Raw genomic sequence first — 16,400 nt, forward strand, 5'->3', positions numbered from 1 at the left:
AAGAGTTTTCCAAGGGATGTGCACGTACTTTGTCTCGTCACTTATTCAAGCCAACCTCTAGCAGGGAGGCTCACACGCCACCGTTTCACCCGTTACCATGGCGGCAAGGGGGGGGTCCAGCACCCCGTGGGACACCCATCAGCAAGAGACACTGTGACATTGCCACAGAGCAGCCTGCTGTGTTCTCTCTCACAGCCAGCTTGGCCTTCCAACGTGGACCTCTCTTGCACGGCCATCTGGAGATGAGAGCTGAAGGTCACGGTCCTCCCTGCAGCACAACAGGTTTCGGTCGGTGGTTGCAGGTGAAGCTGGCCAGGCTCAGCCCTGGCACCAGCGGCTCTCGCTGCTGCTGGGTCCAGCAGCACCGGCACATATGTCAGGATGGGCTGAGGCTGCCGGGCAGTGCAGCCGGGCAGTGCAGCCGGCCAGCACAGAGCCAGGCGGGTGCAGGCAGAGCCCAAACTGGGGCCACAGAACCAGCCATGCCCAGGGCAAACCTGAGGTATGGTTACCAACAGCTCCCATTTGGCAAGGAGTTTTGATTGAAATACATACAGCGGGGGAGGCCTGGTTTGCATGGACATTTCTGAAATCAAACTGGCTGAAACATTTCATTTTTTCCCCCTACACCTCTTTCAGAGGTTGACCTAAAAACCACCAGTAAAATAACTGGAAGATGGAAGAGGTTGTTTCATTCTGGGCTGAACAAAATGCTTCAGGTTTGTGCAAATTACTTCCCCCTGCAACGACACTGGCCTCTCCCTCTCAGGTTGGCACACAAGCTTGTCTATTTGGCTGCCAGATCTGAAAAATCCATCCTCTGCCCTGATCTGTCCTGGACATCTGTTGTTTTGGGAGAGGGAGCGTGTTGAGCGCTGGGCTGTTTGGCTCTGGGGAAGTCACCTGAGAGGTATGTGTCCTACTTTCTCATCCTCCGATGAGCCAGCCAATGCCCCCTGCTCTTCCCTGCGCGAGTAGCTCCACTAGCTCCCTCAATGCTCCTTAACGCAGGGAGATGTAAACCTTTCTTTGCTGTGGCAGTGGCAAGGTTTCGCTAGTGCCCTCCAGCAGCCTGAGGGCATAATGGCCACTGCCAGTTATTAACTAAATACTCGTGGGAGGATAGTTCGGCTTTTGCAAGCCAGTCTCAGCCCGCTCCACTTTCAGACATCTCTCCAGCCTTCCCATCCCCAGCAGCTGGAGGTGGTCCCTTCCCCACCAAAGCAGCTCCTCCAAGGCCAGGAGCTTTGTGCATACTGCAGCCTCCTCCACGCATTTGCCTGGCAGAGCATTAACAGACATCCTTGAAATGAAACGCCCTAGGAGGTGTGGGCAGGGACACTGCTGTCCCAGAAGGTCTCAGCAAACACTGTCCCCAGTTGTCAGATAGACGTGTGACTTAACAGTGCTTGAAGACAAAGCTCTGCTTCCCGCTTTTTGGGTTTTCGAGACCCTGCTTGCCCCAGACCAACCCAGCTACTACTCTTGTGTTTCTGACAAACCAAAACCAATCAATATCAGCTCTGTCACCCGCGGGCAGCTGAATCCCAGCAACTGTGAGCACAGCCTTTGCAAGCTTGGAAATCAAGCTGGGGAAATGCAGAGATGATGATACCTCCACGGAGGGGACAGGCTCCTCAGGGGCGTGCTCCCAGCCCCAACAGGCACTTTAAGGACATCCCCAGCACTGTTAAAGACAAGTGACATCAGCAACATTCCCTTGCTGGACCAAAACTGCAGGTAACAAATTTACATCACGCTGCATGCTCAGCCATCGGCGCTGCAGAGCTACCCTGCGGCGGGCAGCAGCTGTTTTAGCTGGGGTCTGACGACTGATGTTGCCAAGACACAAGATGCCCAGCCGCGCAGCCACCTCTCAACACCTGTTAGCACATCTTTGCACCCACGCCACTTTTCCCTTTAACACCAACAATAACTTGCATTAAAGTTTTAACAGATATTATGCTTGAAGCCCAAGAAAGACCATAAGAAATGTCTCTGCCAGTTCCACACCAGAACACGCTTGCTCCTCTCCTCGCGACGAGGTTAGGCCAGGGAATAACTCACTCCCCTTCCTGCCAGGGACTGGCTGCTTTTCGCTGAAAGCCAAAGTGATGTTCCTCCAGGTCTGCAGCCAGCAGTGAGCTTCACAGAGCCTGCAGGCAGTACAACCTCTTCCCTGCACCATCATGTAGACCCCGTAAGGATGCAGCCTCCTGGTGGAACCGTATCCCGACAGCTGTGGCTCCCACAGCTCAGCTCTCCAGCGCAGAAAAGACCTCTTTCTCCCCGAGTCGCTGCTCCATGGTAGCACAGACCCCCCAGCAGCCGTTGGTTTAGTCCCCTGCCCTTCAAGGAGAGGAGAGCGCAGAACAAGCATGCGCATTGTGCCGGTACCAGAACTGCTGAGGACAGAGGTGCTGCCCAAGCCCCTGTTCCCCCCACTGCAGTCCCTACTCCTGTCAGCTGCTGCTCTCCTGTCCTCCTAGCACTCAACTTCATGCTCTCTGCTAGACCATCTCTGTGTCAAGCTCTCAAGTCTCTGCAAAAACTCCTTGTTTTTACAGTGCTCATCATTGTAAGATGCTCAGCTCCATTCTACAGGCTGCCACATCCCCTTATGCTTCTTAAAATTAACCTCATTTCTTCAGGGGCAGATGCCATAGCTTTAGTTCTCTTGGTGATCAGCACTGGGGAGACCTTCTTCTAGCCATTGAGGCACCCCTTAAAACAGAAACTTTAAGAGATTAAAAGCTTGCAGCTGAGCAACTGCAATCACTAACTTGTTTACCAGGAGCCTCGAGGAGATCCAGAGACCAATGTCTCCTCCGCATGGTCATGATCCTCCTCAACTCAGGTTCTGCCTCAGGTTCCAGCCACTAGAACTGTAGAGAACTGCAAAGACCAAGAAACTCAGCTGGTGGGACCACAGGCAAGCAAGGAATAAAGCAAAGGGGCAGGTCAGCAACTCTCCAGCTCTGCATTCTCTGCACATTTTACAGCAGTGCTTGAAGTCCTGCTCTGGACCAGACTTGGGCACTCTGCAACGCAGCACTGGCTCTGCCATGATTGCGTGTCACAGGGCAGGGGCAGCTGCCGAAGGAGCAGAACAGCTTACCTAGAGGCCGCATGTGGCTTAACCTGCTTAATCACCCCTTACAGCATGGATCTAAGCATTAGCTACTACTTCCACTACAAATGCTTCTGGCCCCTTCTAAAAGGGCAGGCCTCAAGCCTGCAGCACAAGAGACCTGAGAATCCCAAAGAGCCGCTGGCTTAGATATTTACCAAAAATCAAACTCTTAAAGGAATCCCACACTCCCGCTATTTCACAAAACTTCAAAGACCAGAGGATGCAGAAGCTGCACAGTGGATTATCCAGGTGACATTTATTAGAGCATTTCAAGTATACAATGATTTTACCGATGGCTGTGAGCAGCTAAGATGCAAACTGATGCCAGTAGGAAAGGGTGACCCAGAACTAGCAGGCTATGCAATTCTTGTGGGAAATTAATGCTTTCAGCTGAAAGAAGAGGAAAAGAAAGTATCAGACTAAAAGATTGAGCAAGTTTGGGGATGGGGAGGAGAAAATATAGTTGTTTTTATTTGAGATCACTTACTTAAATTGGCAACTCACAAGTAGCAGAAGCTGCCTGCTATTGCACTCTTCCCTTGGCATCCCAAGGACCTAAGATAGCCAGGTGGTTTTTCTCCACCAAGAACAGACAGCATTTTCCCTGGTAAGAATGGAGGCCTGCACCGGTGGGCGATTCTGGAGCCCTAGCTCAGCACTTAGAGACTTAGATCCCTGGCTTTGCATACTCGCATGTGAGAACCAGGCTGTTGGGACTTCCACCAGCAAGGAAGCAATGCAGACTTTCAGCAAGAGCACACTAAAACTATCAACTCCTCACTATAAGGCAGCTTTAGGTCAGGACTCTTTTTGGGTGCCTGAGCTGTTGTTTAGAAAAGCAAGGACCACATGGCAACAAGACTACAACGTCCTCTGACAGTAACAAGGACTGTGCGTGTTTCCCAAGAACTATTTCTGACAGACACGTCTTTAAAAATATCTTAAAGCAGAGACTCCCCCCTTGATGCACAAAAAGGGCATGACTAGGGAGGAACTGAGCTATGAAGCAACCAACTCATAAAAATCACCTCACAAACCAGACGCTACGTACTTTGCCTGATTTGCAAGTTAGTAATTCTGCATTTAAGATAATAGCTGCCTCAATTGTGTCTTAGTCTCCTGCATTTATTAACAAGGAGCAGCTGAATTCCAGAGCTTAAAAAACAAACAAACAAAAAAAGAATTTAAATGCTTAACATTTAAAAGGGTACCTCCAGAATGACTGTCCTTCAAGACTACTAAGCTCTGAGGTATGCGATGGCAACTTAGTAGTCAGGCTAGCAGAATGCAGTGGAGCCTCCTGAATACACCTTCGTTAACCAAATGAATCACAATTCTTTCTAGCAAAATTGCTTAAAAATTTGTCTTCAGCAAAGACCATTAAAAAATTCTGGTCGACAACTGATTTGCAAGTAAACCAAAAAATATTAGAAATGGTAACAACACAGTCTGTTTAATCAAATCAGATCTGATTACTACAAAAACATGCAAAGGACAGCCACTCAACTCATTTCCTGGATGCTGCAGTGCCTTCCTCCCACATACCCTACAACTGCTTTTTAAAAACTGTTTGTCTAAAGGACAACAATGGAAGACAAGTCAGGATTTAATGACAGATTTCAAACAGAAGGGCATACATACATTAAATTAACAGATTCAACCTTCAGCACACAGGAGTTTGATAGAGTTACTGGCTAGAGTCACAGAAAGTTCCAAATTTCAACAGTCTTGAACCACTTCCAAAAATTCCAATGGCTTTTTAATAGTTCCAACAATTAACGGGTATATAAAACGGAGACGGACTTCTCCAGCAGAAGAGTTGGGGCTCTTCCAGGCTAATCAGAGCGCTGGTACAGAAGGGAGTTGATTTGACTTCCCCCACCTTCCCACCAGTCCACTAAAGACTATGATTTATTAAAACCTTCTCGATGTACTGACGACTGATGTAACAGGCAAAGGCTGCAGACTGTGTCAATCATAGTGGATGGCAGTATAGAAGATTATCCAAACAACCTGTGGAGAGGAAAGGAAGCAAAGGTTATTTCGATGCCTCTGGCGAGGGTTCAGACACAGAAAACAAGCCTCACGCCTTGCTCTCGATAGAGGACTGGGGACTGAATTCCAGCTTTGAGATGGTCTCGGAGAGATGTTAGGATCACCACACGCCACAAACTGGCATTCAACTTGCTTGCCTTCTGGGGTGACTAGCCTCTCCACATTAAAATCCCACCAGAGTCCCTCTCGTGATTTAGAAACACCACCAAATCGAGTGCTGAGCGTATTCAGAGACTTGGGGGAGGGGAGTAGGGGAAAAACAAAAACACCCAAAACACCAGTTTGGGTGTAACTAGCTCTAGATGAAACTCCACCAGGATATCTGGGACAGAGGATGGGAAGACATAAAAGTTAAGTGGTAGATGCAGGAGTATAGCTGCCTCTTCCTACATACTTCCCTACAGAGAAATCCCAGGCATTAATATTGTATTTCATAGCCAGTAGCCATCAGATTTTGGGATTTTCTTTCCCAATCAACTCCACTTATTAGATGATGTTAACACATCTCTATTCTATCAGCGCACCACCTCACCTGCTTTTCTTCCAGGTCTTTTCCCTCAGAAGGTGAGGGAAACACAATTCACTAATCAACTTAAAGAAAGCAAGAGGCATTACCAGAAACAGTGCAAAAGATGTCATGAATCCTTCCTTTGTTAGCTCCCACGTCCCGCCATACTCCTCCTCATCTATCTGCTGGAAGCTACTGAAGTAGAGGTACAGAACACCAGCATTGATCAGGCAGAATCTGGAAGAAAGAGATTAGGAACCGTCATTTCGGTGATACAGGGTGCAGGTATCCAACATGCCATGCAGCAACGTAGCAGTGAAACGTCTTTCATCCGCAGCAGAGAGGAAGCAAAGAGGAACACCGTTCCTGCAACGCTTCCCAGGCAGCTCAGTCGCTTCCTTAAAAGAGCACCTCCAGGTCAGCTTGCGATAGCATGCTAGGTTTGGATGAAGTTCACCTCACAAGGCACAACCTACTCCTAGTAAGGCTCAACAGACAGCAGTCAAAAGCTGGAAGTATCAGCAGATCTGCAAACCCTGCAAGTTTTCCTATCCTGCAGATCAGTGGCAGTCCTGCTCCCACACAGAATCCGATTTCCTTTTGTGTGCTACTTGATTTGGAGGCTGCTAAGAGGGAAGACTGTTAGGCTCTATGCTCAGTGTTAGATCCCTGTTAGCGTCCCATGACCAAATGCAGTGACTTAGAGATGAGAGCCAGAGAAGACTCGATAGCGCCCTCAGAGCCATAGCATTGGGGTTCAACTCTTAGCGCTCTCTAGTCTGTGCCAACACTTCCGCTGCAACGGAGAGAAAAAACATGACCTCCTGTTTGTCCTTAGACACGCTTGGCTTTACACCACCCCAGCTTAGGGCTGAGGCAACCTGGGAAGTGACAGGTACGTTTCCTGGAAAGAAGGCTGTGTAGGAAGGGCAATACGGGACGACAGACACACAAGTTCAGTGACCAGCAGCAAGCTGTGAGCAGCTGTGCGACTGCATACCACAGATAAACCACGCACACAGCTCTAGAAGCTTTTTGTTTTTTCCGCTGTACACCAGATCACTTTTATTTCTTATTAACATTTAGCACAGGAATTGGCTTAGGTGCCTGAAGGTGCCTTGTGAATTAATGGATGACTAAGTAAGAACAATGCTTCTCAGCTGCTCCACATCTGTTACTGGGAGCACTTTAGATTTAACTGTTTCCATGTAGCTATCAAGTTCCTGTTGTAGCATCACTGCTTTACAGCCCCTTTTCCCCACATTTCAAACTCTTTTTTTTCCCCTTAGAGACACTTGCTGCTACTCCTTCCACTTTCTTGCCACAGCCAGGACACTCAGGAGGAGGGACAAGATGACAAGTCAATTTTGCCTAAGAAAAGCTGTGAGGTTGTGAGCTTGACTAGGAGAGCTTGACTAGGCAGAGACATTTGCAAACAGAGACTCCCCAGAGCAGACACAGCATCTTCCCACACCCGGTGTCAGAGAGCAGGGCTGTGTTTCCCAGCTCTGGTGTCCCTCCAGAGGCTTTCAGGCACATGCCAGGGCCAAACAAATTTTCATTTCGTAACTCAGAGTGCTCACTGCTGCCTTCAGACACCTGCTGGGAGGTGACCTGAATCCCATGTCTCGGTGGGGATCGGATGCGTACATACCCTTTTAGGCACTGCCTTCTCCCCACACCATGGCTGAAAAAACAACTTCGGCAAGCTGGGAGCGCTGCAGGAGCACTGCCAGCGGTGCCGCTTTGCCTGCTTGTTACCTACGGTCTTTGGTGTTTTGAAGAAACCTTTTCTTTTTCAAAGAGAAGCTGCCCCTCTTGTCTACTAACAGAGCCTCCTCTCTGAGGAGGGCTCCTGACTCAAAGAGAAGGACCACAACGCCTTCCCCTCTACGGGCCTTACTTCTTAGGTGGCCACACTAGGCACCATACTCATAGCCCCTATTCACACATGCAGGAACAGGCCACTTCACGAGTCAAGTGAACCTCTCGTTTCCTTCTTCTACCCCTGCCCCCTTTAATAATAATAAAATAAATAATAATTTTAAAAAAGCATTAATCAGGCTGAGGAGAGAGAAAGAGGCTGATGAAGAGGTGTTATGATTTGTATGAATTTCATGACAAATAACAGCTGGCTTTAAGACGCACGGCAGACAGAGACTGCTTTTGCCCAGCCCACTGTTTATAGCACAACTTTAAACCAGACACCAAGTAAAGTCCAAATGTGGGAAAGTACATGAGACAGAAAAGGAAATAAACCTTACACTGCTATTCCCACGAATCCCTTCAGCGGAACTACTCCCCAGATGATTCCCAAAATAACTGCAATGATCTGCCGGAACCAGTAGATCACATCTAAAAACTCGTCCTGAGGAGATAAAGCACAAGAAAGATTTTGGCATTTACTATGTTTCCTTTTTTTACAGCATCATACAATTAACAGGTGAAAATTTAACACACTGAACACTTAGTTTTCCATTCAAAGTATAAGACATTGTACTCAGAGCAGATGGAAGTGGCTTATGGCATCATGCACCCTGGGCTTCTCCGCTTCCAAATTAAATACACGGCTTTGTCCTCCAATGGGCTAACTGCAGAGGTGAACAAGTATCTAGTCCCCTTGTTTACTAAAGATTCAATTCTATAAAAATTCACTGGAACAAAACTTTAAAGAACTGTTTATGCTTTAAGACTGTTCCAGCCACTCGCAGTGCCCCAGGCCCTCCCCTACCCAGAAACAAGTGCTACCAGTAGCCAGTACTCAATGCCAACTCCAAACTGCAAACCATATCTCACACATACACAACTGCATCTGCGTTTTTTGAAGCAGCAGTGAAGTGCTCATTCCTGTTTGTCCATAGGGCCGATACAACTAAGTATTGCAGCTAGACAATGCTGACTCACGCTTTAAATAAAATTCACTTCTGCTCGCATCTTTTTTTCTAGCCTGCCCAAGGATGGGATTGCCCCAGCATACCCCCGAACACCAATGGCCTTCGTGATTTTACTGCAGCATGTGCGAAGTTGTTTGGCTCCATGTGGAAGACTAGAATCCATGTCGGATACGGTCGTTCCTCTCAGTCACTACATTTCTCAGCCATTTTAGCCTTCAGTTCACAACCTACTGCATCAAAACGTTGGCACAGCCTGTCATTGCTCCCCTCGCTAACTCTGAAATTCCTGCCCAATTTGTCAGACGGGGATGAGGTCGAGTACAGGAGAGCCCCACCAGTTCTGTGAGCAACAGCAACTGATAAGAAAAGCGCGACACAGATTCACGTCTGTCCCCCAAGGAAAAGCAGGGCAGAGTCCGCACCTTCTCCACGCTGAAAGGCGAAGCCAGCCAAGCAGGGAGCAGACGTCCCTGGCACGCGGGCCGTGTGCCCAGGCAGCGGTAGGGATACGGCAGGACCTGGGATGCTGCAGGAGCTCAGAGCACCTTGTGGGTGTGCTGCTGGGGGGCAGCAGCAGGAAAAGGCACTGACCCGGAGCATCACAGCACCCGGGAGATACACACAGGAAAAAAAGGCTTCCCTAGCGCTAAAAACACTGGGAAGTCTGTGGCTGACATGTTTTCACTCACACTTGGAAGGTTTGCTGACAAACACGAGCAAAACATGCAAGTTGAGCACACACGTGATATTTTGTAGGAACCAAATCTCTTTTTGCACACGAGACGGCGAGGCTAGGAACAGCAAAGCAGACCGCAAATGGCTAAAGAGCCGCCATGCCGTTACTCTTCTGTGAGAGCACACCCGTGCCGTGACACTGTAACAGAGAAAATCTCACAAGCCTGTTCTTGCTGCTGCCCTTTCCCTTCAGACCTGACAGGTCAGCTGGATTTACAAATCTATTTTTCCCCCAACTTCTTAAAGTAGATTGTATTTCTAGTTTTCTTTTAATTGCACAAAGTAGTTTCTTATTTAATCCAAAAGCCAAATTTAACTGAGGTATCTTAATATAAATGCAGCTTGTGTTTCCTTTGGCTCCATGCCCAAGTAGCAGAGAAGAACTGGGCCTGCTGTAGGCTCCAGTACCGCAGACGGGCCACATCTCCCTTCAGGAAGTACCCGCAGGCACGTTCTCGGGGTGAGAAAGGACACAAAACCATTGCGCACCGGCTGCCCAGTGTGGAAGCCACAGCTGGGTTTAAACAAGAGTGCTCCGTTTACCCGGGACGTCTGCCAGACGACACCCCGGCCTCACCGGCGGAGCTGCGAGCCGCAGGGCGCTGCCGAGGCAGCAGCGCAGCGACAGCCCGCTGGCACGGCGGCCGTCCCGGCGCCCACGGGCCGAAGCACGGCAAGCCGCCCGCCTGTCCCGCAAAACCTATTGAAACAAACTCAAAGGGACGCCCGCCCGGCATCCGCGGGGAGGCTTTTCCGACACCGTCCCGCAGTCCTGCGGCGGCTGCCGTAGCTCCACGCGCGCCCGGGCGGGACGGGAGCCGCGCCTGCTGCGGCCTCAGCCTGCCCTCCCCCGCGCCGCCTCCTCCTCCTCCTCTCCCCACTGGAGCTCCGGCTCTGCCCAGCGCTGCCGAGCCCCGCGCCCCGCCCGCGGCGGGAGGCCGCTTCTGTCCCCTGCCAGCGGAGCCTTCCCCGCCACAAAGCCCGGGGCCAGGGAACAAGCGGGTGAGGGCCCGGGGCCGGGCGGGCAGGTCGCGGCCGCTCCGGCCGGGTCAGCGGCACCAGCGACCGGCCCCGGTACCGCCAGGCCAGAGCAGCTCCCCCCCGCCCCGCCCCGGCCCGCGAGCGGGGCGGGGGCTGACGGCGGAGACACCCCCGGCCCCACACACCGCACGGGCGACCCCCGGGGCCGCTCCGCCCCCGCCGCGGCCCCACCTTGTCGTGCCAGGCGGAGTCGCTGCGCAGCGCCTTGCCCCACACGGAGCCGCGCCCGGCCGCGCCGCCGTTGGCCACCGCGTGCTGCTGCGCGTGCGGCGGCTCCTCCCTGCGCCGCGCGCCGCTCATCCTCCTTCCTGCCCTCCCGCTCCGCTCCGGCCCCGCCGCCGGCCCGGAAGCGGCCGCCGCGCACCGTCACCCGCCCGCGCCCTAGCTCCGCCAATCGCGGCGGCGTCTCGCATCCCACGTGACAAAGGCGAGCGCCCCTCCCCCTACGGCAGGGGAGAGGGGCCAAGCTGAAGCGCGGCGCTCGCTGGGTTCGGGGGCGGGGCGGGGCGGGGCGGGGCGGGCGGAGCCTAGGCTCGGTGAGGGAGGGGAGGGGCCCCGCCTCGCCCGCCGCCCTGCGCGGCCCGCCGCTTCCGCAGCCGTGCGAGGCCCGGGCCTGCGGCCTGCTCTGCTGGCGGCGGGGGCCCGCGGCCGGGGGAGGCCAAGGAGGGAACCCCCGGCGTGTGGGGCCGCCCCTCGGCCGGGCTCCCCCCCGCCAGGCCGCCGGCAGCGCTGGGCCAGGGCGTGTGGCCCTGCCGGAGCCGTGGCCGGCCTGAGGGCAGCGCCTGGGCGGGCAGCGGCCGTGAGGTGAAGCAGGCCCGTGTCGGTAACGGGCCCGCCGCGCCCGGGGACGCGCCGGGGAAGGGGAAGGCCTCGCAGGGCCGCTCCTCAGCGGGAAGACGGGACAGCAGCCCCCGCGTCGTCCTTGCAGGGTGGGTGGGAGAGGGGACAGGCCTTGGGACCGCCACACACACCGGCGGCGCAGCACGGAGCTGAGCCGTGCGAACAGCCGCCACGCAGAGCTGCAGGGGTGCCCTGGGCACAGCTTCCCCTCCTTCCCGTTTCAGCTGCGCGTTACCATCGTGCTACGCTGTCTGCTCAAAATCCATAGCCACGCTTTTGAGACGCTCCGGAGTTCCTTCCTGGAGACGGGCTGCAGGACTGGAGGCGTTTGGAGCAGGGTAGCCTTGAAAATAAATCACGGTCGTGCAGGGCGCTATGGCTTGTTATCTCTGTTTCTTCGAGCAGGCATTACGGCAGCCAAACATACGCCGTCTGCAGAAATTATGCTCTTGGAAGTGTATGCAAATAAAATAATCACATGTGGAGTCCTAAAGATTTGACTATTTTTTTATATTCTTGCCTTACAAGAGCGACGGTATTCAACTTAAAACATTTGCGTTCCTCATGAAAAAACACGTTGGGGATTACTTCAGCATGGGGCAGGCAGGGTGTTCAGTTGGGAGTGATTCACTGTTCTCTTCAGGGTGTGCTGAGGGGGGCAGAGAAGGGCCTGGGCTTGTGACAATAAATGATGAAATTCCCTGGATGTGCGTGGGGGTGGGTGCAGATTCCTTCTGGTGGGCGGCGTGGAGAGCGGTTCCACTCAGCGGGGCTGCGGCCGCTCCAGGCGTCGCTGGCAGACCTTGATCCTGCAACGAACCGTGGTGGTGGTGGCGAGGCCCGAGTCCTGCGAAGACACCTCGTGTGGAGCCATTCCTTCCTCGCTTGCCCGTGCACATCCCCACTGGCGCTGACGCACGATGAGGTTCACTGTTTCATTTCCCCGTTAACAAACCCCGGGCCCAAGGTCCTGCATTTCCTTCTGTTGCACAAACTAGCAGACGCGTGACGTGCTGAGCATCTCAGGAGCCTGACTGCTCTCTGTTTGTGGCGCTAAATCCTTCAGTAGCAGCCACCTTGCTGTTGATTTCGGCAGGATCTGGCAACCTTCGGCGTAGGCTGGACCTACCTGAGCCGTGTGTGGTTGTCACAGAGGGAAGCAGGCAGATGAGTCCTTGTCCCAGACCTCCGATCACTTCCAGCCGAGGCCATGTAATTTAAATACAGATTATGCAAGATACTTTTGAACTTCAAAAGTATCTTGCCCTGCCCCAGCTATCAGGCCCCTGAGCACGTGTCCAACCCCTTGGGCGCTGGCCACAAGCCAAAGGCTGGTCCAAGTCAACGGGCCCATGTTGCACTAGCAGGAAGGGGACACGCAGTGGGGGCTCATCGCTGTATCTCCGGCAGGACCTTTGCCTCTGACACCTCCACCGCGACAGGGCCCTTCGCTGAGGGGCCAGGTCTCACGTGCCCCAGCTCCAGCCTTGCTCCCGGGGCGCTCCTCAGGTGCTTGGGGCACGGCAGCCCCGCTCCTGCTCTGCACCCTCCACTCTGTGATGGACACGGTCACTGAGCGCAGGGGAGGTCACAGCTGCGGGACCCCAGGGCTGATCTCTTCCAGGACTTCAGGCTGTGTCCTAGGCACGTGAGGAGCCTCACGGTCCCCAGCTCCGTGCTCCTGCCCCAGGCCGCTTTGCAGGGGTGGAAGCATTTGCACGGTGATGAGAGACCTGGATCAGGGCACTGATCTAAAATTCACATGCAAAAAAAACCCCCACAACTGGCTTGTTTTACTCCATCTCCATTGCCTGATCCACTGCCCAGAGAGAAAAGCAAATTACACTGGGGCTTGAGAGAACAAGGAGGAGGCAGGAGAGGTGCCAGAGGATGTCGCGGGGGTACAGACAGGCCCCCGGTAAGGGGTATGTGTTGGCAGGCACGTGGAAGTAGGGGAGGAGGAGTGCATGGGGAGCCCTGGGCACAGGCAAGGGAAGGTGGGAAGGGCTGGATGGGGCTCAAGGGAGAGCCCAAGGGGCTGCGCGAGGTGATCCCGCAGCAGGCCCTCACGTGCACGCAGCTTCAGAGGCTGCAAAGCATGCGAGGAGCTGCCATGTCCATACTGCCCCTCTTCACCAGTTCCCGGGCCCCGGCCTGACCCCTGCCCAGTGGCGAGGAACCGGGGCTCGGTGAGGGGCAGTGGCCACCCCAGAGGGGCTGGAGGGGGGTCCTGCCTCCTGCCAGGCTCCCGGGGACCACCTGGACACGGCTGAGGCCGGGCCTTTCCTCCAGCACAGAAAAACCTGGGACCAGCCACGGGGTGGCAGCTCGGGCTGTTCGACTCCTGGGATTTGTTCTATTTTTTCTTTCTTTTTTTCTCTTTCCTTATATTTTTATTGAAAAGGCAAACCTTCTTGGGAGCTGCTGGCCAGATCATGGGCATGGCAAAGGCTCTGCGCTCTCCCTGCCTCGCCTCTGCCCCAGCACGACGCTCGGCAGCGTTTCCAACCCCATCTCCACCTTTGGCCGGCTCCTGATTCCTCCCCCAGCACAGTCTGTCCTTTGGAGGGGACGCAGGCAGGACACCTGCCTGCAACGAAGGCTGAACGACCTCCGTGGCTCCGCCGGAGGACGCAATGCCCTGGCAGATTTTGTCCAAGCAGCATGGGGGCATGGTTAGGATGTCCCCAAGTCTGGCAGGCTGTTGGCAGAGCACGTCACTGGTCTTCTGAGCCAGCGGGAACAAAAACTGTGTCCTGGGCAGGGTCTGGCCAGGCTGCTGGAGGGCATGGCCATTGCTTTTGCGTGAGTGATGAAACAGGTTTTTTGGCTTTTTAACTGTTGTTTTTAGTTTTAGCACTGTACCAGCTACTAAGAAGAGAGTTAACTCTGTCCCAGCCGAAACCAGGACAGATGCCCCTCAGCAGAATGGCAGCTGAAGAGTGATTTGTGTCACTGCTTATTTCTGCTCTTCACCCGTGTTGCTGTGAGTGCAGCCCATGTGCTCCATGCTGTCCCCTCGGCATGGCTCTGCCACGCTGGGAAGTGCCCAGGGGTGACGGCAGGGTATGGTCCTTGTCCTCGAGCTCCCACCTCTCCACGGGCAGTGACGGAGCTGCTGGCAGTGCCCGGGCAGAGCAGCCCTGCTCCGGCTGCCTGCTCCAGGGTTGGGTGAATCCCTCTCAGAAACGCTCCTGGTGTCTCCTCCTCCCACTTGCCTGCTCCTCTGCAGGCTGAATTCTGGCCCCAGTGTCGGGAGGTCCTGCCAACCAAAGATAAATCCCCCCTGGGATGATGTCTGGGGGGGTCATCACCCTCCCGAGGGGGACCCCGCAGGACCGGGAGCTCCTCTTGGTGACTGCAGGACTGGGGTGCAGCACAGGGCTGCTGATGGGAAGGAAACGTGAGCAAAACCCACTGCCCTGGAGAGGTGTCCCAGGACTGGTGCCTGTCCTGCCTCGGGTGAAGGGTAGGAGCTCCCCATCCCTGCGCCTCCGGGCTCCAGACCCCAGCTCGGGAATGGGGCAGGTCCCCGGCTGTTCTCCACTCCAGGCCCCTTTTTAGAGGACCTTCGAGGGGCTGTTTAACCGGGTCCTTCTGGGGGCAGAGGCAGGGCTCAGCGCTGACTGGGTGGTCCTTCTGGCCACCGTTCCCTTTGCAGCGTGGTCCCACTGGACCACTAACAGAGGCTTTCAGCCAGCCTGGGTGCAAGCCTTCGGATGCCCTCAAGGCCTCTCCACGTAACCCAAATGGGCCGCTGCTCCACAGGCAGCCCCACGCCTGCTGGCAGGGATCTGCCCTGCCCCGGCCGTGCTGCCGCAGCCAGGCCTGCTCCAGGAAGCCCGGCGTGAACCACCCCCCGTGGGCCCCTGGCTGGTGTCATCTGTGGGTGCCCATGGCTCCGCAGAGCACGGCGTCCCCCTGTGTCACCAGGCTGGGAGGCGCAGGGACGCCCACGGGGACGCCGGGACGCGCCGGTTCCCAGCCCCTCGGGAACCGCCCCGAGCCGCGCATCTCCCCGCGGGAAAGCCGACACGCGTGGGTCGCTCCCACCGCCCTTTCGTCTATATAAGGCCGGGAGCTCAGTCCCGCCGCCCCGGCCCCGCGGCCCCGGCCCCGCCGCATTCTTCTGCCTTGTATGGGCCGAGCCGGGCCGGGCCGGGCGGGACGGGGCGGGACGGGACGGGACGGGGGGGGCGGCACCGCCCCGGGCCCCCGCTGCCCGCCCGCCCCTAGGGCCGCGCCGCGGGCCGGGCCCCGGCAGAGCAGCGCCGGCCGCCCCGCAGCTCCCCGGCTCCGGTCCAGGTGAGGCGGCTCCGCCGGGGTCCCGGTCCCGCCGCTCCCCGCTCCGCCGGACGGGACGGGAGCCGAGCGGCCGGCACGGGAGGGAGCGGGACAGCCCCGGCGGGGCGGGAGGGACCGGGCGGGATGGAGCGGGGGGCAGGCGCGGTGGGGTGGGATGGATGGATGGAGCCGCGGGCAGCCCCGAGGGACCGGGCGGGATGGAGCCGCGGGCAGCCCCGAGGGACCGGGCGGGATGGAGCCAGGGGCAGCCCCGACGGGGCGGGATGGAGCCGGGGGCGGCTCGGAGGGGAAGCGGCAGGACGGGAGGGGGCGGCTGCCCCGGGGAGAGCGGGAGGGAGCGGCCCCCGGCCGCCGCACCGCTCCTGCGGTGCTGGAGCCGGTGCTGGGGTCAGCCCCGGGGAGGGGAGGGGGCGACGCAGCGGCAGGAGAGGCCCCCGGTGCCCCCCTGCCAGGCCCCGCTCTGCCCGGGCAGGTGGGGAGAGCCTCTCTGCCGGGCCCGGCAGGGATGTCCCAGCTAGGGGAGGCGAGGATCGGCTTTGAGCAAAGCTCTCGGTAACCGTCTGCAATGACTTGGAGCTGGGAGATCCCGGCTTCCCCGGGACGGCAGTGCTGCCGCCCGTGGCTTCACCTGCCTCCTGGTTTGTGAGAGCTGTTCCTGTCTGGAACATCTGCTTTCCCCCCAAGTCTTTTTGCTGATGGCCAGAGCCAAGATCCAGATGCACGCGTGATGCTCCAGAGATCTCCCCAGTGACCTGTGAGCAACTTCAGGCAATAAACTGTTGTGAGGGAGAAAAGCTTTATTTAAGAAAAGCTCATTTCCGTCAGTCTTAAACACAGAGGAACGTTGTGTTTTGTTTAGCCTTGCTGATGAAAACTTGAGGTCCTCTTG

General features: G+C 55.8%; 1 protein-coding gene across 2 annotated transcripts; it reads right to left on the reverse strand.

The window, feature by feature from the left end:
• Positions 1–3,370: 3,370 nt before the first annotated feature.
• Positions 3,371–10,697, reverse strand: RAB5IF (RAB5 interacting factor). 2 transcript variants are annotated; one of them, XM_050907173.1, is made up of 4 exons: positions 10,538–10,697; positions 7,961–8,064; positions 5,804–5,933; positions 3,371–5,146 (listed from the first exon to the last, which is right to left on the reverse strand). In XM_050907173.1, the coding sequence occupies exons 1-4, from the start codon at positions 10,664–10,666 to the stop codon at positions 5,105–5,107; spliced, it is 405 nt and encodes a 134-aa protein (XP_050763130.1). In that variant the 5' UTR covers positions 10,667–10,697; the 3' UTR covers positions 3,371–5,104. The 2 variants fall into 2 exon arrangements, with proteins under 2 accessions (XP_050763130.1, XP_050763129.1); XM_050907172.1 differs by having other exon boundaries at positions 3,371–5,152; positions 5,782–5,933.
• Positions 10,698–16,400: the final 5,703 nt, after the last annotated feature.

Source organism: Gymnogyps californianus, chromosome 17 (assembly GCF_018139145.2).
Source record: "Gymnogyps californianus isolate 813 chromosome 17, ASM1813914v2, whole genome shotgun sequence".
Taxonomy (NCBI): domain Eukaryota; kingdom Metazoa; phylum Chordata; class Aves; order Accipitriformes; family Cathartidae; genus Gymnogyps; species Gymnogyps californianus.